Source organism: Elgaria multicarinata, chromosome 1 (genome assembly GCF_023053635.1).
Source record: "Elgaria multicarinata webbii isolate HBS135686 ecotype San Diego chromosome 1, rElgMul1.1.pri, whole genome shotgun sequence".
Lineage (NCBI taxonomy): Eukaryota > Metazoa > Chordata > Lepidosauria > Squamata > Anguidae > Elgaria > Elgaria multicarinata.
In genome coordinates, this window is record NC_086171.1 from 218,055,091 (window position 1) to 218,079,898 (window position 24,808).

Below are 24,808 nucleotides of genomic sequence, written 5' to 3' on the forward strand. Positions count from 1 at the left end.
TAAATAAACAAATAAATAAATAAAACAAAGGACAGCAAGCAGAAATGTCTGAAAGCAACAGCAATGGTTAGCTGTTCAAATTGCATGATCCTAAGGAATAAGGGGACAAACGCAGAACTGACCAGAGTCCAGAAGACAGACTCTCCCAGTTCAAACCCCCGCCCCCTGAATTCAAAGGGAGCTGAGAGCCCCATCTGAATTTGACCCCATCTCCTATGGAGGTTTGTCCTTGCCCCCGGGGCCAGTTTGGGAGGGCCGGCAATGCTCTCATCTCAAACGCAAGGCAAGCTTTAAGGGCCCTGAAAGCACTTCTATGGCAGGGGTGGGATGGAGGAGTCACAGCCACTTCTGCTCCCAATGACATTGTCAAAGGCACAGCAGGGCCTGAGCGGGCTTGAGATGAACCCAGCTGTTTTCTGAATTTCAATGGAAATTGTCTGGTTTTTACAGCCCTTACAGTTGCATTCGGGGGTTTCTGCCTCCGTCTTTGTATCTGGAGATGCTAGGAAATGCTGCTCATCCATTCCTTGTGCTTGAGCACCTGGGGCACGGTCGAGGCAAAACCAGGCACTTTGCCAGGCATGGATTTCCATGGGAGAGTTGAGCCATGGGTCTGACACTGTCCCACCGAAACGGGCGAGACAGGCTCACGACACGGTCAGCCGCCCTTGTAGGCTAAAACCCCCACCACTCATGAACAGGGCGGCCAGTGACTCTTCCGTCTGGATGAGAAAGGCTGTCCGGGAGGGAAGCAAGAGCGATGTCTTACCCCAAAGGACAGGAGGTGGCCCACATCGGAGCAACCCTGTATCTTGACTGACTGAGCTGGCAAAGCCCCAGACGGGCCGGGGAGCAAGGGGGTGGTCAGGAGGGAAAGAGAGGCCAGCTTCCAAACAGCCTTCCCCCCCCCCATTGTTATTCCATCAGTCTGGAGCACATTGGGGAGGGGGCAGAGATCTGCAGTAGCGCACGTGCTTTGCACGGCAAGCAGAATGTCCCAGTTCAGTCCCTGACAGCATCTCTGGGTAAAAAGAGAGCCAGTGTGGTGTAGCGGCTAAAGTGTTGGACTGAGAGCCGAGAGATCCAGGTTCTAGTCCCCACTCGGCCATGGAAACCCACTGGGTGACTTTGAGCCAGTCACAGACTCTCAGCCCAACCCACCTCACAGGGTGGTTGTTGTGGGGATAACATGGAGAGGAGGCGGCTTATGTACGCCGCCTTGTTTGGAAGAAAAAAGGCGGGATATTAATGTAATAAAATAATAATAAATAATAATAAAATAAAAAGATCTCTGGGAAGGGCCCTGGGCTGGGACTGCTGGAGGAGGCAGTACCTGTCTAGAAGGATTCAGGGGAAGGCCTTCCTGCCTGCCTGCCTGCCTGCCTTCGCTCTGAACTCCTGAAAGGCACAGGCACCAAGTTTCATCAGAATGCAAACTGGGTCAGAATTGGGGATGGAGCCGTCACAGAACTTTCCAACTCCCTAGCTCTGCACTTTTCCCCTCGTCGGTTTTGCCAAAGCTCCAGCTCCCAACACTGCTGAAGAGGAAAGCTACAGCGGTGCCCTTGATCTAAAGTCTTCCCAAGAAGTCATTATTGAAAAACTCACGCTTATTTTTGTTGCGTCCTTCCCGGGTTCTTCCTGCGGAGATGCTTTTAGCTGTCGGGAAAGGAGAAGGGAGAGAACAGAGAGAGAGAGAGAGAGAGAGAGAACCCATTAGTTCAGCTTGAGAAAAAAAAGGAGGGGGCGAGAGAAAGCCCATCAAACTAATTCACACCTTGGCCTTTAATGCAGTCTTCAAAGGCAAAAAACTGGGCTGGGAGTGAGAGAGGAAATTTATGGGGAGGGAGGAAAGAGATTTAGGGTGGGCCGGTGAGCACTTCAAGCTATGAAAGCGGAACAAGGAAAGGACGTCGCCCAAAGGAGGCAGATGGTGGGACAAAGCAAAGAAGAAAGAAGGAAAGGAAAGGAGGGGGGGGCGTCTTCAGGCTGAGCTAAATAATTTTTACAGCACCTGTTGGACTCAATTCACTGTAATAATAGCATTTATTCAGCACAATCCCAAAAATTTCACACGCATTGTCTTAGTAACCCTTACAACAGCCAGGTAAGGTAGGTCAGAATTATATTGCGATGTGGGGGAGACTACTGAGGCAGCAGAGGCTAAGAACCTCTGTGTTCAGAGTAGGGCAACCAGGATGATCAGGGGTCTGGAAACAAAGCCCTATGAAGAGAGACTGAAAGAACTGGGCATGTTTAGCCTGGAGAAGAGAAGATGGAGGGGAGACATGAGAGCACTCTTCAAATACTTAAAAGGTTGTCACACAGAGGAGGGCCAGGATCTCTTCTCGATCCTCCCAGAGTGCAGGACACAGAATAACGGGCTCAAGTTAAAGGAAGCCAAATCCTGTCTGGACATCAGGAAAAACTTCCTGAGTGTTAGAGCAGTACGACAATGGAATCAGTTACCTAGGGAGGTTGTGGGCTCTCCCACACTAAAGGCCTTCAAGAGGCAGCTGGACAGCCACCTGTCTGGGATGCTTTAGGGTGGATTACTACATTGAGCAGGGGGTTGGACTCGATGGCCTTGTAGGCCCCTTCCAACTTCTGCTATTCTATGATTCTATGAACCTAAGCCTGTTTAAGGAGTTGATGGCTGGATATAAAGTATTGACACATTTCCAGAGAGCCTGTGTGGTGTAGTGGTTAGAGTGTCAGACTGGGAGTCAGGAGATCTGGGTTCTAGTCCCCTCTTGGCCATGAAGCTGACTGGGTGACTTTGGGCCAGTCACACACTCTCAGCCCAACCTACCTCACAGGGTTGTCATGAGGATAAAATAGAAAAGAGGAGAACCATGTGAGCACGAGAAAAAAAAGGCAGGATATACTGTAGATGTAATAATAAATATTAATAAATGTTCATTCTGCTATATCAAGCGTTATGCCTGTTTTCTCTCATGCATCCAGTTAAAGTAGCCCTGCAAGGTGGGCCTTGATTGCTCCGCTCACCTTGAAAAAGGTGGCACGCACCATCTGCGCGTGGACTCACACCAGATAGACAATTCCCTGGGTTTATGCGGCAGCTGGACAGCCATCGGTCAGGGATGCCTTAGGGTGGATTCCTGCACTGAGCAGGGGGTTGGACTCGATGGCCTTGCAGGCACCTTCCAACTCTGCTATTCTAGGATTCTATGAATTGTGTCATTTACGCCTCCGTATCTGGGGTTTGTACCTGTGTAGGCCTAGCTGTGGTGATCTCAAGATGCTGGACAGACACATTCAGGAGGTGGTGCGGCTCCACTCCCCAGCCTTTTATAGGGACAAGGTGTGTGTGTGTGTGTGTGTGTGTGTGTGTGTGTGTGTGTGTGTTGGGGGGAGTATTGGCTGATTTAGGGCCATTAATAACCCTGATTTTCCAGATGAAAGAATTTAGAAGCAAGATTCCCCACAGCAATATTTAGAACCCTCTAAACAAAGTTCTTAAGGGCCTACGCTTGTTCTCTTGTTTTAACATTTACTTTAAAAATCAATAAAGATATTAATAAAACAAAAACAAACGCATGAGTTTGGAAAGAAATGCCTTTTTGAAAAACGCATTTGCAAACAGAGTCTTTTGATGCATTGGCATGACTCCTGGGGGCCCCAATTGCAGAGACCAAGGGTGGGGGTGGGGCGTACCCCCAAGGCTCCCATTCTAGCGAACATGTTCCATAGATAATATATGGGAGGCCCCATTAGCAGGACTGTTCAAGCAATCAAAGCCCAGAGGAGTCAAGCTCAGGGCCAAGAAAAGCAGGATAAATTATGCAGACCAAGATTTCCATATCTCTGCTTATTTTGCAGAAAACTGCTCCGCTTCTCCCAGACACAAAAACACCTTTGATCACAGCAAGCAGGCGTATAGACAGATCTAATTTCTCTAGCGAGCCCCCTGGGGAAGCGCCGCTCTGAGGGCAGCCTTCTTTTCCAGCGAGAGCCGGTCTTCCTGTCTGCAGCCAAACCTGTCTGTGAACGGTCTTGGTTCCTCCCCACGCCCTGGAAGAGCTTTAAGTTACTCAGTCAGGTCCTGGTTTTGAAGTTCAGGTACCAGGGACAGACAGAGCTTAGAAAGGGGCCATGGAAGGGAATTTGAGGGGGGTGGTGGGGGAAATGTTGGTTCACCAGCAGGCCGGTCTTTCCTGGAGGGCAGGGCATCGTCGCTGCCTGAAGTCTGAGATGCCGGCAGTTGGGGGACAAAGCAGTGGCCAAGTTATGGGCCAATACACCAGGGTGGGAAAGAGTTACTGATGGAGCAGCTAGCAGGTCCTTCAGTCTGGAATGTCCCCGTGCACCCTGACGAAGTAACACCAGCTGCCCAAAACTATGGAAAATATTGCTTTTGCAGATTTCTGCCCACCCAACCTGTTGTTCACCAACCATAACGAAGTTCCTAGTTGGCAACTGGGAAGAAGTAAACAAAGCCCTATGAAGAGAGACTGAAAGAACTGGGCATGTTTAGCCTGGAGAAGAGAAGATGGAGGGGAGACATGAGAGCACTCTTCAAGTGCTATCGGGGATTCTTTAGGGTCGGGGATGCTATAGGGTGGATTCCTGCATTGAGCAAGGTGTTGGACTCAATGGCCTTGTAGGCCCCTTCCAACTCTGCTATTCTATGATTCTATGATTCTATGAAATACTTAAAAGGTTGTCACACAGAGGAGGGCCAGGATCTCTTCTCGATCCTCCCAGAGTGCAGGATACGGAATAACGGGCTGAAGTTAAAGGAAGCCAGATTCCAGCTGGACATCAGGAAAAACTTCCTGACTGTTAGAGCAGTACGACAATGGAATCAGTTCCCTAGGGAGGTTGTGGGCTCTCCCACACTAGAGGTCTTCAAGAGGCAGCCAGACAACCATCTGTCAGGGATGCTTTAGGGTGGATTCCTGCATTGAGCAGGGGGTTGGACTCGATGGCCTTGTAGGCCCCTTCCAACTCTGCTATTCTATGATTCTATGATTCTATTTGATGCTCTAATACAGTTTTCCTAATATTGTTTTCTAATAGGCCTCAGCATGAGACAGTTTACTTGTCATGGTTACAATTGTATTTTCTCTGTAATCATTACAGGTTTTACATTTTACTTCTGCATGTGACGTCCTTTTGCATTTACTTTTCTCTAGAAATCATCCCTACCTTATTACTTCTGGTGTTTTCATTTTTTAAAAATAAATTAAATAGCAATCACGGTTTTCCTGCTTGAGTTTTAAAATATATTTTCAGACCTTTTGAACTTTTAGATGGCCTTAATCTTGTTCTAGTTACACTCTGACCTACCGGGGCAAAGTCAGAACCTCATTTTCACCTTTTGGCTTTTAAAAAGATCACACTAAAAAAAAAAGTTGGCCAATTAAGGTTAAACGGAAGGAATGTTCGTAAAAGCAGGACGGAGTTGTGTGCCTGAAACATCCTGATTAGGGGTTTGAATTGCTGGTAAAACATCTCCAATTTATGTTTTGTTTGCCCTGTTCTCAAGAGAGAATAGCTTGTTCTGAAAGAAGTCCGAGTCCGCCTTAGCCTCTACCAAACCTTGAGCCCTGTTGCTTCTGAGATTTCGTCTCAGAAGCAACGAAATCTGACGAAATCTCAGAAGCAACAGGGCTCAAGTTTTGGTAGAGGCTAAGGCGGACTCGGACTTCTTTCAGAACAAGCTATTCTCTCTTGAGAACAGGGCAAATACAGGGCAAGTACTACTTCAGATGTGTGGACTACAACTCTCATTATTGTGCACCCAATAGCCATGCTGACGGGAAGTTGGGTGTTGTAGTCCAACATTTCTGGAGGGGCCCCTGTTGGGGAAGGCTTACCTGGCGACACTTTTTCCAGCGTTAGCTCCCAAAACCATATTATCTCCCATCTGCCCATATAACGCACACATAGTTTCATGCTTCAGTTATTAGAATGTGTTCTGTTATCTTTAATTCTCACCTTTTTTAAAATGCAGTTTTTAACGACGGAACGTGCAGAACCATCCTCCTTCAGAGTCTCCTTCGTGCAGATGGAAAAGGGAGCCGATACCCAGGGAAGCTCCTGTCAGAGCTCAGAACTAATTGGTTTAAGGTTTAATTGTCCCTCTCCCAGGACGGTGCAATTCTGCGAAGGGCCGGGGCAGCTGCAGCAGACAATTGGCACGGCTTCTGCCAAGCTGCTGCCCCCCAGATTCCCTGGTGGGGGGGGAGCAGCCGGTGACAGTGAAATTGGTGGAAAACCAGCCTAGGTTTTGAACACAGATCGAGGCTTCCCTTGGAACGGGCATGCAGCATCTTCCTGAGTGGGTTCCAGGTCGGTTTTCCCGGCCTTTTTCATATTCGATGATGTGACGGCAAGGGAAGATATCTCCCGCCCCGGATGCAGCAAAGTATGGGAAGCAATGAAAGACGCACAGCTTAACTAAGGGATGAAATTATAATCCTCACCCCACAGAAGGGGTGGGGGAGGAGGGAAGGGGGGAAAGAAATTGCCGGGGAGGTGTGAGGATGAGAGGGGGGAAGAGAAAACGGAGCCCCGCAAAGTAGAGGCTGCGGGTCTGGGAATGCCAAGACCTTGGAGGGAGGGAGGGGGCATCAGTCAAGGGGAGCTCGTTCGCTCAGACCAACCATAAGGGGTGCAGAGCAAGGGGGACGCTCTGCAGATAGAGAAATGCACGGAAATAAATGCACTAGGAAATAAAAACAAATTGAAGAAGCTTTACTGTTACACAGCATCACTCCACACCTTGCTGTTGTCATCAGAGCCCTTTTTAGGCATTTTTTTTAAAAAAAGGGCATTACAAAAGTTGGAATACAGCAAAGCCTTCAAGCAAACGTGTGCAGCTGGATGCATTGTGCCCACCCTGTCTGGATGACGCCATGCCTGTTGGTGCCCCCAGAATGCCCCTGCCATGGCGCTCCTCTATAGCCCCCCGAGGGGAGGTTCTGTACCCTCCATCCCCTGTGGGGGGACAGAAAGGGGGCACACGGCAGGGGCTGGACCATGACTCAGTCCCTTGGACTAGTAATCTCCCCAGGCTTCAAATTGTGTAGACTGCAAAGCTATGGGCTTGTTAGGGAAATCTGCCCCTAGTGACTGAAGATGTTACTTGCAGGCTTCAACCACATGGATGGATTAGAATTTATTTAAATCGTAGAATCGTAGAATCATAGAACAGTAGAGTTGGAAGGGGCCTCTAAGGCCATTGAGTCCAACCCCCTGCTCAATGCAGGACTCCACCCTAAAGCATCCCTGACAGAGGGTTGTCCAGCTGCCTCTTGAAGGCCTCCAGGGTGGGAGAGCCCACAACCTCCCTAGTTCCATTATCTAGTTCCATTATCTTACTGCTCTAACAGTCAGTAAGTTTTTCCTGATGTCCGGCTGGAATCTGGCTTCCTTTAACTTGAGCCTGTTATTCCGTATCCTGCACTCCGGGAGGATTGAGAAGAGATCCTGGCCCTCCTCTGGGTGACAACCTTTTAAGTATTTGAAGAGTGCTATCATGTCTCCCCTCAGGCTTCTCTTCTCAAGGTGAAACATGCCAATTTCTTTCAGTCTCTCCTCATAGGGCTTTGTTTCCAGACCCCTGATCAACCTCGCTGCCCTCCTCTGAACCCCCTCCAGCTTGGCTGCATCCTTCAAATACTTAAAAGGTTGTCACACAGAGGAGGGCCAGGATCTCTTCTCGATCCTCCCAGAGTGCAGGACACAGAACAACGGGCTCAAGTTAAAGGAAGCCAAATTCCAGCTGGACATCAGGAAAAACTTCCTGACTGTTAGAGTAGTATGACAATGGAATCAGTTACCTAGGGAGGTTGTGGGCTCTCCCACACCAGAGACATTCAAGAGGCAGCTGGACAGCTATCTGTCAGTGATTCTTTAGGGTGGATTCCTGCATTGAACAGGGGGTTGGACTTGATGGCCTTGTAGGCCCCTTCCAACTCTGCTATTCTATGATTCTATGATTCTTGAAGCCCAGAACTGGATGCAATACTCAAGATGGGGCCTAACCAAATAAATTCACATGTTTTAAAAACAATATAATCCTGAGGTACTTGCTGCTTTGTATGCAAGCCAAGTCTTGGGTGCCTAGGTTTCACTGTCTTGGGAGTTCTGATGCTGACAGACAGACAGACATCCTCTATTCTTATTATAGAAAACATTTCTCTGTCTGAGGAGACATGGTAGTTTGAGGGAGACAGGTGCTCAACCCACATATATGTCGATACACTCAAATATTACAGAATGGCCTAAGTCTCCACTGACATCCTTCCAAAGGAAACTAAACCTGTGTAAGCGTTGTGCCCCTAGAACCCAGAAGAACAGGCACGCACCCTCCCACCATGAAACGGAAGGGAAGTCCATTTAATACGGGCCCCGGGGGTCCCACTCTTTCTTCTGGTCCAGTTATTCAGGACGGGGAGCAGAGTGCCTGGTCTCCTGCACTGCTTCTTGGATCACCTTGCACCTGTCACCTACAGGACCAGGGTGTGTCCTTCCTCTCCCTCTGGGGATGACATCACTGCCCATAAAATGGCAGGGCGGAGGGCGCATGGGTCCTCCTCGCTCCAAAAGACATGGAGTGGGTGATGCGTTCCAGAGGGTGGCTTCGCTGCATCCTGAAAACCCTGCAAAACCTGCCTGACCATCAGTGATGGCAGGACAGGAAAAGACCCAGGCAGCACAGGGGTAGGCAACATGATGTTCACTGGTACTAAGGCGCTCCCGGACACCTCTCTTAGTGCCTGCCAAGCTGCCATTTTGTGGCAGTGCCCAGGACAGTTGCTCAGATTGCCAAATGTACCCACCCACCCCCAAAAGGCTGCCTGGCCCTGCTGCTGCAGAGTAACAGCTCTGTCACAGCATTGCCGTTTCTTGGGGGGGGGGGATTCCCAATCACACGCGAGACCTCCGTAGCCTGCAATGGCAGTAGGGGAAACGTGCGCCTCTTCTTTCCCGCGAGACTCCTCAGCCCCTGGTACAGAGCGATGGCCTTTCCCCTCTTCCCCGGGTCACCTCCCCGCTGCTGCTGCTGCTCTGGGCGACAGCGCGTTACCCCAGACAGCCCCCCTGTCCCATCCCCCGCCCCGTTTGATGGGAGCCCCAGCTGCAGTCGTGTTGCCAAAACACAAAATAATAAAAGCCTCATTAAAATAACGGAAGGCGCCTCGCCATTATTTGGTCCTTATCTCTGTGTGAGCAGTGAGAGAGAAATAAAGAGACAGCTGTTTGCCAAACCTGATACCGGGGGAGAAAGCGACAGGGAGCAAGAGATGGAAGGGCGGATAGCAGAGGACACGAGCAGGAAGCGACAAAGAACATGGCGAGCAAGAAGGCAGAAGATGCGTTTGCTGATGGTATCGAAGAATCCCAGGAGATGGGTGGCGCGTGGGTGGGTGGGCGGAGTGGTGAGAGACGGGGCAGCGAAGGAGAGGCAACGGATCCCCTCCGGGGGACGGGGGACAGTGGGGAGAGAAAGGCCACTTGTATACCATAGATTTCCCTGGACACGTGATCCTGCATGCCTTTAGAATCATAGAATCACAGAATAGCAGAGTTGGAAGGGGCGTTCAAGGCCATCGAGTCCAACCCCCTGCTCAATGCAGGAATCCACCCTAAAGCATCCCTGACAGAGGGTTGTCCAGCTGCCTCTTGAAGGCCTCTAATGTGCGAGAGCCCACAACCTCCCTAGGTCACTGGTTCCATTCTCGTACTGCTCTAACAGCCAGGAAGATTTTTCCTGATGTCAAGCTGGAATATGGCTTCCTTTAACTTAAGCTCGTTATTCCGTGTCCTGCACTCGGGAGGATCGAGAAGAGATCCTGGCCCTCCTCTGTGGGACAACCTTTCAAGTCTTTGAAGAGTGCTCTCATGTCTCCCTTCAATCTTCTCTTCTCCAGGTTAAACATTAGGGGTGTGATCCGCTCCGATTAGGAGCGTAGAAGCAGTAGCGGATTGGCCTGCTCCGCCTTACCCAGAGGCGGAGTAGGAGCGGACCGCGGACCCCTAGAAGCAAGGCGAAGAGAAGCGCCCATTTTCGGAGCGCTCCGGTTTCCGCGGAGCGCTCCGATCGCCATCTTGAAAACATTTCGCCATAGGATTGCATTGCGGCAAATAATCGTGGATAACTACATTCTTTTTGAAGCTATCGTTCTGGAAATTCTTGTGCTCAGAGAGTCGTGGATGGGGGTCATTTTGAGACCACTCTCACCTCTCTGCGTCATGCGGGTCGCGTGCTATATTTTTTTGAAAATCGGGTCAACCGCGCGGCTCAAACAGCGTTTTCGGCTTTTCGCCCATAGGATTGCATTGCGGGAAAGACTCGGGCATAACTGGGTTGGTTTTTGAAGCTATCGTTCAGAAAATTCTTGTGCACAGAGAGTCGTGGATGGGGGTCATTTTGAGACTACTCTCACCTCTCTGCGTCGTGCGGGTCGCGCGCTAGAAGTTTTTAAAAAATCGGCAGGAAAAATACCTTTTTCAAAGGGCTGAGGGGCAGAGTCAGCTCCCGGTCATGATCACATGATCCCAAAGTTAGAGGAGGGCCTAGGCAAAACGGGTAACTTGGGATTCTGGGAAACTTCTCTTTCTTCATCTGAACAGGCTTTTCCCAGTGTTTTTTAACACAGTAGCCCCACCAAATGCACAAACACAACCTGAAATCATATACTAAGCCAAGAATAAGAGATAGAAACACAGCACTGCTACCCACCCTAACTTTGGGGAACAACTGAAAAGATGTGGTGCAAGGGGATGAGCTCCCCTAGGGCATCTCATCGTGGACGTGCCCCCACTCTCTCCTGCACTGGAAGGCCATTAGAGCTTTCCAAAGAGAGTAAAACGGTGGAGCAATGCCTATCATGAGTCGAAGTGAGCGTTCATTTCTTAGTGGTGGAGCGATGCCTATTATGAGTTGAAGTGAGCGTTTACTTCTCAAGCTCAGAGCTGTTGGTGAAGCAATGGCTGTCTTGAGTTGAACTGGCAGCTACTTCCCCCTCCCCCGGGCACGTCCCCCTATTGCTGGTAAAAGACAGATATAGCCTTTTTAAAAAAATTCTTCTTGCTGTTTGTTGAGCAACACTGCTGCTTTTAATTCCACCCCTCCTTTGTTTATTTATTGATTTATTCCATTTTATATGCATTACTGGCTTATCCTTGGCTCACTTCCTTATGCCCCCAGAAATGCCAGCTGCATGCCTGCCTGCCTGCCTTCCCTCCCTCCTCCCCTGCCCACCTCGCAGGGATGTTGTGTGTGTGTGGCTTTGACTCAGGGGAGAAGTCCTTCCTGCGCTCACTTGGAGTTTTGGAAGTTCCAAATTTTGCAGGTTTAAGCCCTGCCAAAAAACAGGGGATGATGGGACTGCCTTGAGTCTCGGCGTGCGGCGTATGTATCCCTGGATAAGCTGTCATGGTGGTGAGTTTGAGGGGTTTTTTTAACGTGCAAAATTGACGGAGCTATGGAAAGGGGTGTTGGATTTTCATAAATTCCCCAAAAATCAGGGGATGATGGGACTGCCTTGAGTCTCGGCGTGCGTATGTATCCCTGGATAAGCTTTCATGGTGGCGAGTTTGAGGTTTCTAACGTGCAAATTGACGGAGCTATGGAAAGGGGTGTGAATGGGGTGCCCGATTTTCAAAAATTCCCCAAAAATCAGGGGATGATGGGATTGCTTTGAAACTTGGCGTGCGTGTGTATACCCCCATGAGGTGTCATGGTGCCAAACGTGAGGTTTCTAACTTGAACAGAAAAAAAGTTGTATAATTTTTTAGCTTTCAATGCAACCCTATGGGGGGGGAAACGGAGCTCCGATCCGGATCCGGAGCTCCGAGCGGAGCGGAGCGGAAGTGGGCGGAGCGGGGGCGGGGCGGAGCAGCCCGATCCGGGAAATGGCGGATCTGCAAGTGAAGCGGAGCGGGGGGTCTGTGCACACCCCTACTAAAAATGCCCAGTTCTTTCAGTCTCTCTTCATAGGGCTTTGTTTCTAGACCTCTGATCATCCTGGCTGCCCTCTTCTGAACACGCTCCAGCTTGTCTGCGTCCTTCTTGAATTGTGGAGCCCAGAACTGGACACAATACTCTAGATGAGGTCTAACCAGGGCTGAATAGAGAGGAATCAGTACCTCACGTGATTTGGAAGCTATACTTCTATGAATGCAGCCCAAAATAGTATTGGCCTTTCTTGCAGCCATATCGCACTGTTGGCTCATATTCAGCTTGTGATCTACAACAATTCCAAGATCCTTCTCGTTTGTAGTATTGCTGAGCCAAGTATCCCCCATCTTGTAACTGTGCGTTTGGTTTCTATTTCCTAAATGTAGAACTTGGCGTTTATCCCTATTAAATTCCATTCTGTTGTTTTCAGCCCAGCACTCCAGCCTATCAAGATCACTTTGAAGTTTGTTTCTGTCTTACAGGGTATTTGCTATCCCACCCAATGTTGTGTCATCTGCAAATTTGATCAGGTTTCCCTGCACCTCCTCGTCCAAATCATTAATAAAAATGTTGAAGAGCACCGGGCCCAGGACGGAGCCCTGTGGTACTTTACCACTGTGGTACTTTACCACTGGCTTAAGGGCACGGGTGAGAGGTCCACGGCGGGGGCTGGAGAGCATGGTGCAAAGAACCTTGTTGCCATGTCCACACTGAGATTCCTGCATTCCGCAGTCTCCACTAACCCACAGGAGGGAAGAGAAAGATGCAGTGATGTCGTCTGTCTGGTTCTACTGAGTGTTTTTCTTTTCTAAATCAACAAGTACAGGAGCGTAGGCAGCAGCCTCACAGAGTCAGACCACTGGTCCAGTATTGTCAACGGGGACTGTGGCAGCAGCAGCTCTGCTGGGTTTCAGGTGGGATTTTCCCCCTAATCCTGTCTGGAGACGTTGGGGAAACTAAGAGCTGTTCTCTAAGTGTAGATTGAGAAAAAGAAAAGCCAACCAACAACCACAATGTAAAAAATCAGTGTATTTAATTTTGGGGCGCGGTGAGTCTTGTCTTGTTTCGCATTTTATGTAGCTGTTGATTTTATTGTTTAATGTTTTATTTTGTGTTCACATTGTTTAAATGTTTGCTTATAGTACGCCGCCAAGATAACTTTTATGCCATAAATGTCGTAAATCATTGAATCCGTTTGTTCATTCGGAATTATTTAATTTCTCAGGACTCCTGTTTGGGGGAGACGGTTTTGCTTGGAAGCAGGTCTCACTCTGGGGTGCTGTGTGGGGTGAGTGTGGGGGTGAGTGTTGGGGGAAAGGACAAGATGCCGGTATCTTATGTATCCCCAATGTTTAGCACAAAGGCCTTGCGGCCATGGAGCACTACAAATCAAAGGTACCATTTCCACAGCAGATTTCAGCTATATATATATTCATAGAATCATAGAATCCTAGAATAGCAGAGTTGGAAGGGGCCTACAAGGCCATCGAGTCCAACCCCCTGCTCAAGGCAGGAATCCACCCTAAAGCATCCCTGACAGATGGTTGTCCAGCTGCCTCTTGAAGGCCTCTAGTGTGGGAGAGCCCACAACCTCCCTAGGTCACTGGTTCCATTGTCGTACTGCTAATGTCCCCTTGCAATAAGACTTGTAAGACAGGCGGAATATTATTAGCCCCATATGGCAGAGGAAAAGGGGGATGACAATGGTATTGGGGGTCTGAGGACAAGGGGGTTTGGGACAGAAGCAAGATTTGAACTGGGGGCTTCTCATCTCATACCCTGAAGCCACAGACAGGGCTGGCCAAAGACATTTTGCTGTCTGAGATGGAGGACAAAATGGCGCCCCTCCATTCAGGAGTTGACCAGAGTAATAGCTGAATCTTGCTTCACGAGTGGTGATGGTGCAAGCATCCTCCACTACACCTGAGGAGAACAGACTAATTTAGGGGGCACAGGACAGGCTGAGCAGCACCCACACCTCGAGCCTCCAACACCTGACTACTGTCCCACTGCATCTGCTGCCTGAGGCAGCCACTCCACTCTGCCTAACCGTAGGGCCGGCCCTGGCCACTGAATCTGCACTGAATGAAAAATTGGAAACAAAAGGGGGCCCATATGCTTGTTATTTTTATTTGTTATGATATAAATGCCATGAGAAATGCCTAGGCAGGAACAGGGATGTTTCTCAATCCCCCACTTTTGCTCACACCGGGGTGGGTGGGTAGCAGGGGCTTCTCCTGGTGGGAGCCGTTTTATTTTCCCAAAATGACTCCTGTGTTGCATTCTGGTGGGGGAAAATGGTAAGCTGCTTGTGAGTGTATGTGTGGGGGGGGTGTGGGGTGGGGGTGCGCACGCAATTTTTTGTGGCAGCCACCATTCCCTTTCCCCCAATTCTGTAAACTGAAACAACTTTTTTTGGGGGGGGTGCATTCTGGGAATCCAAGAGAGAGCTAGTGTGGTGTAGTGGGAGTTGGGAGATCCAGGTTCTAGTCCCCACTTCGCCATGAAGCTCCCCTGGTGATTTTGGGCCAGTGACTGACTCTCAGCCTAACCTGCCTCACAAGGCTGTCGTGGATAAAACGGAGAGGAGGCAGAAGACCATGGGCTCCTTGCAGGAGGGGAGAATGGTGGGATTTAATGCAATAATATGTCAATAAATCATACCCTGCAAAGAACGTCAGTGCTGGGACCGGGGAGAGTTCGATTGCTTGCAAAGGAACGGAAAGGCAGAGAAGGAAAAGGAGGAGGAAGAGAGAGGAGAAACAGGAGCGGCTGAGCAAGGAGAAATACCTGGTTGGAAGCCCAGTTCTGCTTATCTGTCCAGTCCCGGTGAGTGCGCACGTACCACCACTGGATCTCGAGTGAGTAGGAAGGGGAGCCACTGCCACGGAAGGAACAAGCCATCTCCACATCCTCACCAGCCCGGGCGGTCATGTCATGAGGGGTCTCTGTGAAGAACGCTGCAGGGAAAACAAAGAGCCATAAGAGAGACTGAAAGAACTGGGCAGGTTTAGCCTGGAGAAGAGAAGATTGAGGGGAGACATGATAGCACTCTTCAAAGACTTGAATGGTTGTCACACAGAGGAGGGCCAGGATCTCTTCTCGATCTCCCAGAGTGCAGGACACGGAATAACGGGCTCAAGTTAAAGGAAGCCAGATTCCAGCTGGACATCAGGAAAAACTTCCTCAGAGCAGTATGACAATGGAACCAGTGACCTAGGGAGGTTGTGGGCTCTCCCACACTAGAGGCCTTCAAGAGGCAGCTGGACAAGCATCTGCTAGGGATGCTTGAGGGTGGATTCCTGCATTGAGCAGGGGGTTGGACTCGGTGGCCTTGTAGGCCCCTTCCAACTCTACTATTCTATGATTCTAAGGCAGCTGCCCGGAGGACCTGTTGGTTCTTCTACCTAGCGTTGGCTGTGATGCACATACATGAGCTGATGGCCAAGCGGATCTCCCTGCTGATTTCAGCGCATGCCAAGATCCCGTCCAGGCCAGCCCATGACGTGGTCAGTTTGTGGCTCTGGCCCTTGAAAGCCACGGCTCCTCAAAACACACACTACAAGTGTTGAGTAGAGTAGAGCCTTGAATTTATCACCACATCTCACCCTGTTTGGGGTTACATTTGGGGGAGTCTTTCCTTACTTTCTTTTTCACATTTCTCAAACAATTAAAAATCAGAGCCGTCAACTCATTAAAGGTCCTTTAGTTAATTAGCTATCTCCTTTCAAATGATTAATCAATTAGCCAATTAAAATAAATAGTACAGTAACTCAATGCAGGTGTTATCTTGAGAATATGCAATTAAGATGGCAATTGCTCTTGACTAAATAACACAGACAAGCCATTTATTGTTGGGGAAAAGCATCTTAAACACGTTGCTGCGATTGAGAGATGTAAGGAGATTAGCTACAACAATTACAACCATTCCTCCAGCAGCCCCGAGCTCTAGTTATTGCACAACCAGTTCTGCATACTCTACATCTGGGGCATCTCGGCTCTGGAACCCCCTTTCCAGGGAGGCCAGGCTGGCTCCCCCTCCGTGCTACACTTCCAGAGGCAGGCAAAAACTTTTTTGTTTCAGTAGGCTTTGGGAACTATACTAGACCTGTGTTGATGTATTAGATCCCCCGCTTTTAAACCTGTTACAGTTTTTAAAATCTCTAACTTGTTTTTAATTTTACCGTAGGTTTAATTCTATTTTAACTTTTGTAATTTATATTTATATGTTTTAATTGTACATGTTTTTAATCTTGGAAACTGCCTTGAGTCGCAGTACTGGGGAAAGGGTGGGATATAAATAAATAAATATAATAATAATTTCGCGTAGGGAACGTTTAGGAACTGTGAAATGGTCAGAATAAAAATGGCATTACTGCCCTTCTCCCTCCCACCCCAGAAGATGTAGGTCAACAATGCAGAATAAACCAGGGGCACAGCTTTATTAAATCAAATTTATTATTATTTTCATTTGTTTACCGCCCCATAGCCGAAGGTCTTGGGGCGGTTTACATAAGATTGAAACACTTAAAAACAATATACAAAGTTAAAAACTACAAAAACATATAACATACACAGAAATATACATTTAAAACTACTATAAACAGTTTTGTTTAAAGATCTGTAGGGAAGGCTTTTCTCTACCTGTTAAGTGGCAAATAGGCAAAGGTCCATCTCTACTATGGCAGCCCTGTAGAGGTGTGTCTGACCTTGAAACCATTTCAGTGCTAGGTCAAATGTTTTCTGTCTGCCCACGCATCCTAAGGGCTTCATCAGAGGGGCGGGGGTGGGCATCATGGTTCCCTACTGTCACTTCTCCCCACCCCTGCTTCTGTCGCACAATACTTCCTCTTTCTAACAGAGAAGAAAGAGGAAGTAAACAAAGACCATGCAGTCCATTCCGGGGGCGTTTTTATTCTGCCGCTTTTCCTGCACACAGCAGGAGATCGTGGCCCGTTTCGTTTCTAAAAATAAGTTGGACTTACTGCGGCCTTATTTTGTGTGGGAAGAAGGCGGCCAGAAGAAGCAGGAGGCCTGTGGGAGGTGGGTAGCGGCGTCAAAAGGACCCACGAAAAACCGGGAGTGGGCCGCGATGAGCTTGCGATAAAATGCTCATCTGTGCCTCGAACTGTCCTACCGTGTGTCCACCGCCTTTTGTTTCACAATTGTGCTTTATTTTGGGGTAGTAGTATGATCATTTTTAAAATTTTATTTATTGTTCATGGTTTGTTAAGCACGAACGACTTGGCCGTTCCCAACCCAGCATCCAAACAGGCAAAGGGGCTGGGGGCAGTTTTAAAGAGCTGGGGCATGACTCAGCAGTGCCGGGGCCCGTGCCCAGGTGAGCCGCTCCTGGGCAGCGCCCGTGCCTGGCCGCACGACTCGACTCGCGGAGGGAGAAGCAGCGCCGCTTAAAAGGGTCACGCGGGGCTCGTTGGGGGCTGGCAGCCAGAGGACATCAATGCCTGCCCCGAGCTCCCTGCCTGCCCCGCCCCACCTTTTGCCTGGGGACAACGCTAGGGTGACCCTATGGAAAGGAGGACTGGGCTCCTGTATCTTTAACAGTTGCATAGAAAAGGGAATTTCAGCAGGTGTCATTTGTATATATGGAGAACCTGGTGAAATTCCCTCTTCATCACAGCAGTTAAAGCTGCAGGTGCCCTGCCGTCTTTTAAATCTGATCACTGTAGTATAGCTCCTGCAGCTTTAACTGTGGTGATGAAGAGGGAATTTCACCAGGTGCTGCATGCATACAAATGACACCTGCTGAAATTTCCTTTTCTATGCAACTGTTAAAGATACAGGAGCCCAGTCCTCCTTTCCATAGGGTCACCCTAGGCAATGCAGAGGCTCCGGGGCGCTGGCCCCGGAGCCTCTGCGTTGCCTAGGGTGACCCTATGGAAAGGAGGACTGGGCTCCTGTATCTTTACAGCGCCGCCTTTTCTGCGGATGGTGGGGGGGGGCGCTGACGCTTTCGCGGCTCTCCGCCCCCGGGAGGCGCTCCGTGCCCTTGAAGCCCCTTTAGCAGAGGCGGCGCCGGCGCAGAAGGGGCGTCAGGAGCGCCACGTCAGCTTCCTGCAGGTTGGGCCAGGCTCGCTGCTCAGGAGCCCCAGGAGAGACGGAGCTTCGGCCGGTGCCAAAGGCGGCGGCAGCAAACCTCCCTCGGCCCCCCACCCTCGGGGCCGGATCCGGACCTTAGCCTTGTGACTCTCGGTGGCCGGATTGGGGCCCGCAAAATGCTGAGGCTGCAGCATGGCCGAATGAGGCCATGACCTGCGGCTCTCGGAAGGGGCTGAGAGAGATTGTTCCTTCCTGCCTATTTTTATTTATTTATTTATTATTTTATTTTATTTACTTATTTATTTACATTGCACCATTGCTGTACATGGTCAAACCCTAAAACAGCCGCGCCCTGTGCCATCTCAGCTTCCCTTCTAAGAAAACCAGAAGGAAGGGAAGGGAAGGAAACGCACCCAACAGGCCCAGGGGACAATAAAATGAGCAGTGTGAAAGTACGGTCAAAGTCAAGTTCTAAAAGCTGACGGAAAAAAGAAACGTTTCCTGCTGAGCTGAAAAGGGAGCCTGGAGTTTGACTGACCAGCCGTCTCTAGCCGGTCACGCCTTCAGGGAGAAGGACACCAGCAAGGCCAGAAATGTGGGAAGAAGAAGAAGGAGGAGGAGGAGGAGGAGGAGGAGGAGGAGGAGGCGGCGGCGGCCCTTGGTCAGAGCAGCGGTGGCAGAAGCAGACACTGGCTCACACCAGATCATGCCTGATCCATTGAGCTCTCTATGGTCTACACCTGCCTACCCCAACTTGGTTGCCCTCCAGATGTGTCAGACTACAACTCCCATAAGGCTGACCGGGGGTTATGGGAGCTGTAGTCAACATGTTTGGGGGCGGGCACCCGGTTGGGGAAGGCTGCCCTACGCAGACGGCCGGAGTTTCAGGCAGGCGTTGTTCCTGCCCTGCCTGGAGGTGTCGAGCGTTGGAGCTGGGCCCTTCGTCACGCCTCTGCCATGGAGCTAGATTTGCTTCCTCAGGAGGAGGGCGTGAGGACTCCAGCCTAGCAGCATTTGCTCACTGGCTTGGAAGGAAGCCCCCTGAGTGTGTTGAGCTGGCTGTGGCCGTGTTTGTGCAAAGCGCCTTGCCCATGCTCAGAGGCAGCCTGTTATCTTCAGAATAATCTGAAGTTATCTTCAGAATCTCTTCTGAAGGCACCTTCAGAACCAGGCCCCGGCATGCAAAAGAGCTCTCATGAGCCCCAGCTCCGAGTAAGCCGAATGCCAGGGCATCCTGGGCCTTTTTTCATTAGAACTCTGTTCGACTAGGGTTCTTCTTCTTCACACACAGACACCCTGCCGCCACCATCATCTCAACCACGTACCCTCCGAATTTCTCATGCAACATTCTCTGCAAAACTTCCTCCAGGGAAGCTACTTTAATTATAGAGTTTAAGGAGCATGCATTGTATGTGATCGCCCCGAGGTCTCGAGCCAGGTCTAAATTACTCAGAACACAATTAAAATCCCTTCCCAAAGATTAGAAATTCAGCAGAGGAACAGAGGCGAGGCTTGATTGAATCAAACATCTTTTTTCTGTCAGACTTTAATTGGGGGCCCACGATATTAATTAACCTCAGGGCTTGGCCTTCTGAGCGCACAGCCGCAGCGAGGCCAAGGGGGTGTTAGACACATGTTGTGGAGGTGTGCAGGAGGTGGGTGGGTGGGTGGAGGCGCCTCCTCTTGGAAATGTTACTTTATCCCTCCCATTACACAAATCCTCACCAGCAAGGACCATGGAAAGAGAGTGGGTTTGGATTTGGAGGAAGGCATGTGTCCCGGAAGGTGCCAGAGGTGGTGACTGAAATTGCTCCTTCCTGCTGGGATTACACCCAAGGGTGCTTCTAGATGGGGGGACGGGTTCTTGCACCCTCAGCTGGAAGACATGGTGCCGGGTTGGACTTGATGGCCTTAGAGGCCCCTTCCAACTCTACTATTCTATGATAAGGCATGGTGCAAGGTTGGACTTGATGGCCTTAGAGGCCCCTTCCAACTCTACTATTCTATGATTCTATGAATTCCGTCTTTCTCTCCTTCTCAGGTTTTTGGGTAGTAATTCAAAGGAAGGAAGAAGTGGTGAGAAAACACAGGAGGGTTATGAATAGAAAACCATGGCGTCTACCCCTCCCCCTTAAAATTATGTGAACGAGGCAGGGCCATGGTGTCATCCAGGCCTCAACTGGAAGCACCCCCCAATGTGCAGCCCAGAGGAGGGCAACCAGGATGATCAGGGGTCTGGAAACAAAGCCCTATGAAGAGAGACTGAAACAACTGGGCATGTTGAGCCTGGAGAAGAGAAGATGGAGGGGAGACAGGATAACACTCTTCAAATACTTGAAAGGTTGTCACACAGAGGAGGGCCAGGATCTCTTCTCGATCCTCCCAGAGTGCAGGACACGGAATAACGGGCTCAAGTTACAGGAAGCCGAATTCTGGCTGGACATCAGGAAAAATGTCCTGACTGTTAAAGCAGTATGACAGTGGAACCAATGACCTAGAGAGGTTGTGGGCTCTCCCACACTAGAGGCCTTCACGAGGCAGCTGGACAAGCATCTGTCAGGGATGCTGTAGGGTGGATTCCTGCATTGAGCAGGAGGTTGGACTTGATGGCCTTGTAGGCCCCTTCCAACTCTACTATTCTATGATTCTAAGTCAACCACACTCTGATGCACACCAGTGTGAAGGAAAGGCAGCCCAAGGGCCTTGGCGGAAGCATCCCCAAAACCCATATTATTATTATTAATAATAATAATAATAATAATAATAATAATAATAATTAATTAATTAATATAGCACCATCAGTGTACATGGTGCTGTACAGAGTAAAACAATAAAATAGCAAAACCCTGCCGCAAAGGCTTACATTCTAATAAAATCATAATAATCATAATAAAACAATAAGAAGGGGAAGAGAATGCACCAAACAGGCACAGGGTAGAGTAAAACCCTGGTGTGAAAAGGGGAGTCATCTCAAGGGAACCCCCAAATAGCTTGGAGGCACGCCATTCCGTTCACTCGTGGGCCCCTGCCCCCCCGCCCCCCAGCAGCCTTGATCAGTGGCAGGACTACTTGGTGATTCAGTAGGTGACGCTTTCCCTGTGTGGTAAGAGCCCCCCCCCAATGGGCTCGGGGAGTCCGTGTCTAGCCGCGATTCCAATGATAGATAGACACGAGGTAAGGTCAGGAAGCGTCAGCTTTATTTCATGCAAGCGGAGAGGCTGTCTGTTTCAAATACAGAAGCAGTCCCGAGTGTTTGACTACTCGGGGATTTTATACAGTCCGCAAAACAAGTTACATATTAGGTTATACAGTGGCATACTTGGGTAGATTTCCACAAGAAGCCCATTGACCATCATTGGAGCCACTGCCCTTAGCAGGAACCCATTGTGTATTGTCTGTTGACTGAGCAAGCCGGGTCTCTCCAGATAACATACTTATCTCTTGACCCCAACTGTGTACGTGGTCTCTTCGCTTAGGTTGCATGACTGACAAGGCAAAGGTTACCTATAAGTTGCTCATCAGAACAACAAGGGAATGACATTCTCATTTCACCTGGCATAGAAATAGCTGTCGGGCTAAGCTTCCTCCGATACGTCCATGTGTGCCAGGCTGCTATTAAACGCAGAGGAGCCAGGCCAGGGGAAAAAGGTGGCGATGCTGAGCAGAAAGCAGTAGAGCTGCAAATGGGTGATGCCCAGATGCAAAAGTGAGTGGATTCCAGTGCCTTCAACAGAAAACTTCAGCAAGGAAAGCTTTTGAGCAGGTTGATGATGCTTAAAGAATGCTACTGAAATTCTGTCCTCCTCTCTGTTCACCACCCACCTTCCTTTGCATCTGGTCACCCTATTTTAGCCTCTCTTGTTTTAGTTCTCTTCTGGTCTAGCAGCAGCAGCTGTGATCAGAGAGAGAGAGAGAGAGAGAGAGAGAGAGAGAGAGAGAGAGAGAGAGAGAGAGAGAGCAGAGGCCAAGAGGGGGTGTGGAGAGACAGGAAATCGAACCGGCTCTCATAACTGCATCTGTTACAATATCTGTGGTTTTGGAGGCTTAAGGTCTTAAATCTGCTTATTAAAATGAGACGGAGCCCAAACCAAAGCCCCTGAAAGGCCCAGCAGATGGTAAGAAAGCTGCGGACGAAGCAAGGCCACCCAGGGCATCGGAAGCCAGGAGCTCACAGCTTTGCCTCTGCGTTGCTAATCCTCCCGGGTTCTGTAGGGATAGAAAAGACCCGAGACCAAGCAGGAGACGGAGCGTGGCTCCAGCACTGCAAGGAGAGAGCGGCGGACCGGGAGGGGGGGGGCGGGAGAGCAGCATTGAGGTGGGGGTGCTCTGGCTGAGATGGCCAAGGTGAACGCTCCATGCCCCCCAATTAACCTCCACTTAAGAGGTGCACTCAAGAGGGAAACGCTTGAGTTCCACCTGGACAGTTTTAAACCAGCCTGGCTGGATTTATTTCATGCTATGCAACAAGCAATTTCAAACACCGCATTTATTTAAATAAATCAGAGCGTTGTGTGTCCACCTTCTCTGCAAAGAGGGAAGTACAGGGCAGCTCTGCCAGGATCCGTTTCCTTTGAGAGAGAAAGCCTGGGCGGGTGGCTGTAGCCAAGTCTTTAAATATGGCTCTGCCCCAGCAGGAGTGCAATTTGAGAGGGACGTGGGCAGGGAGGCTGAACTCCTCACACAGAGGCGCTGTCTGGCATCCGGTGCCAGCTCCATCTTTTGGAAGGCCTTGGGCAAGACGCCGTCAATGGGAGCCCTCCTTCAGTGGGCTGGTTCACGCAAGATCACTGTGGCTTATTTAAGTCATGGTGGGCTGAAGGGCATGTGGGCAGCCATTTCGAATATTCAAGCCCCAACCATGGCTTGTCATGTTGTCTGAACCTGGTGGGGTGGGTTGTGCAAGGGTTAAACAACCTTTGCACAACCCTTGGCCTGTTTTAGGGTTATGCAAGGGTTGTTTAACCCTTGCACAGCCCACCTCCACTGGGTTTGAACAACACAACAAGCTGGGGTCCTGGAGGAATATTCAAAATCACAAGCTGAATATGAGCCAACAGTGCGATATGGCTGTAAGAAAGGCCAATGCTATTTTGGGCTGCATTCATAGAAGTATAGCTTCCAAATCACGGGAGGTATTGGTTCCTCTCTATTCGGCCCTCGTTAGGCCTCATCTAGAGTATTACATCCAGTTCTGGGCTCCAAAATTCAAGAAGGACGCAGACAAGCTGGAGCGTGTTCAGAGGAGGGCAGCCAGGATGATCAGGGGTCTGGAAACAAAGCCCTATGAAGAGAGACTTAGGCCATAGCTAGACCTAAGGTTTATCTCTGGATCATCCAGGGGTCAAACCTGTTCATCTAGGTGATACACAGGGGATCCAGTGCTCAGGCAGGGGCGAACCCTTGCATCCAGTTCTGGGCTCCACAATTCAAGAAGGACGCAGACAAGCTGGAGCGTGTTCAGAGGAGGGCAACCAGGATGATCAGGGGTCTGGAAACAAAGCCCTATGAAGAGAGACTGAAAGAACTGGGCAGGTTTAGCCTGGAGAAGAGAAGATGGAGGGGAGACATGAGAGCACTCTTCAAAGACTTAAAAGGTTGTCACCCGGAGGAGGGCCAGGATCTCTTCTCGATCCTCCCAGAGTGCAGGACACGGAATAACGGGCTCAAGTTAAAGGAAGCCAGATTCCAGCTGGACATCAGGAAAAACTTCTTGACTGTTAGAGCAGTACAACAATGGAATCAGTTACCTAGGGAGGTTGTGGGCTCTCCCACCCTAGAGGCCTTCAAGAGGCAGCTGGACAACCATCTGTCAGGGATGTGTTAGGTTGGATTCCTGCATTGAGCAGGGGGTTGGACTCGATGGCCTTGTAGGCCCCTTCCAACTCTGCTATTCTATGATTCTATGATTCTATGAAAATCCGACACTGCCTGACCATGGGAGACTTTATTTATTTATTTATTTATTTGTTACATTTGTATACCTCCCAATAGCTGAAGATCTCTCTTTTTGAAGGCTTTATTGGTGTGTGTGGAACGAGGGAAGGAATAACTCCTGGATGTGAGCGTGCATGCAGGCATGCGCGTGTGAATGATTGTGTGTGTGTGTGTGTATGTGTGTGTGTTAAGTGTGAGATGAATGGATGGATGTGTGGGGCCAAAAAGGGACATTACTTTAAACCCCATATGCAGTGGATGTGTCTTTCTCTTTAAATTTTTATTCTCAAGCAGCTCACGATCCAATTCACACGGATGAACCTCGGAAGGCACCCTTCGTGGCTTTCTGTGGCTTTAATCAGTGTCAGCCATAAGGGGATTGATTTTTTTGCTCTTTGCAGCCATTGATCTGGCAGGTGAAGAGGCTTTGACAGCCCAATGAGGACATTCCAGGTGACACTTCCACGGGAACAGAGAGTGCCTTGTCCTCACGCATCACCTTCCGTCTCATTTCCCCCATCAAAAGTGCTCAACTGCCCCCGCTCTGGCTGAGTACCTTCACTGAGACCCCAAGGAAAGATGGTTGCCAGCCCCCCCTTTCCCACCACAGCACAGTAAAATTCTAAAGTTTCTGGGACTTTTGAAACTTGGAGACCCAGATGCTGATTTGCATCCATCACCTCTATGTGGTGACAGCTGTGCTCAGCTGCAGGTGTCTTTTCCTGGGGAATCAATCCCTATGGTTGTAAGCCTGGGTGGCGTGGGGGCAGGGCTGGACTGGATGACCTCCAGGGGCAATTCAAGCTTGTTGATGTTATGAATTGTAAGACTAGGACAGCGGGAGAGGATGTTGATCATAGAATCATAGAATCACAG

At 49.7% G+C, this 24,808-nt stretch overlaps 1 protein-coding gene across 1 annotated transcript in view; it reads right to left on the reverse strand.

Annotated features, from left to right (window-relative positions):
• Positions 1-24,808, reverse strand: part of VSTM2L (V-set and transmembrane domain containing 2 like) — a 94,180-nt gene that overhangs the window by 17,068 nt on the left and 52,304 nt on the right. Inside the window, exons 2-3 of the mRNA XM_063147496.1 lie at positions 14,729-14,898; positions 1,609-1,659 (exon numbers count right to left, since the gene is read on the reverse strand). Of these exons, the coding sequence (XP_063003566.1) occupies positions 1,609-1,659; positions 14,729-14,872 (195 nt within the window). The 5' untranslated portion in view covers positions 14,873-14,898. The remainder of the gene's footprint in view (positions 1-1,608; positions 1,660-14,728; positions 14,899-24,808) is intronic.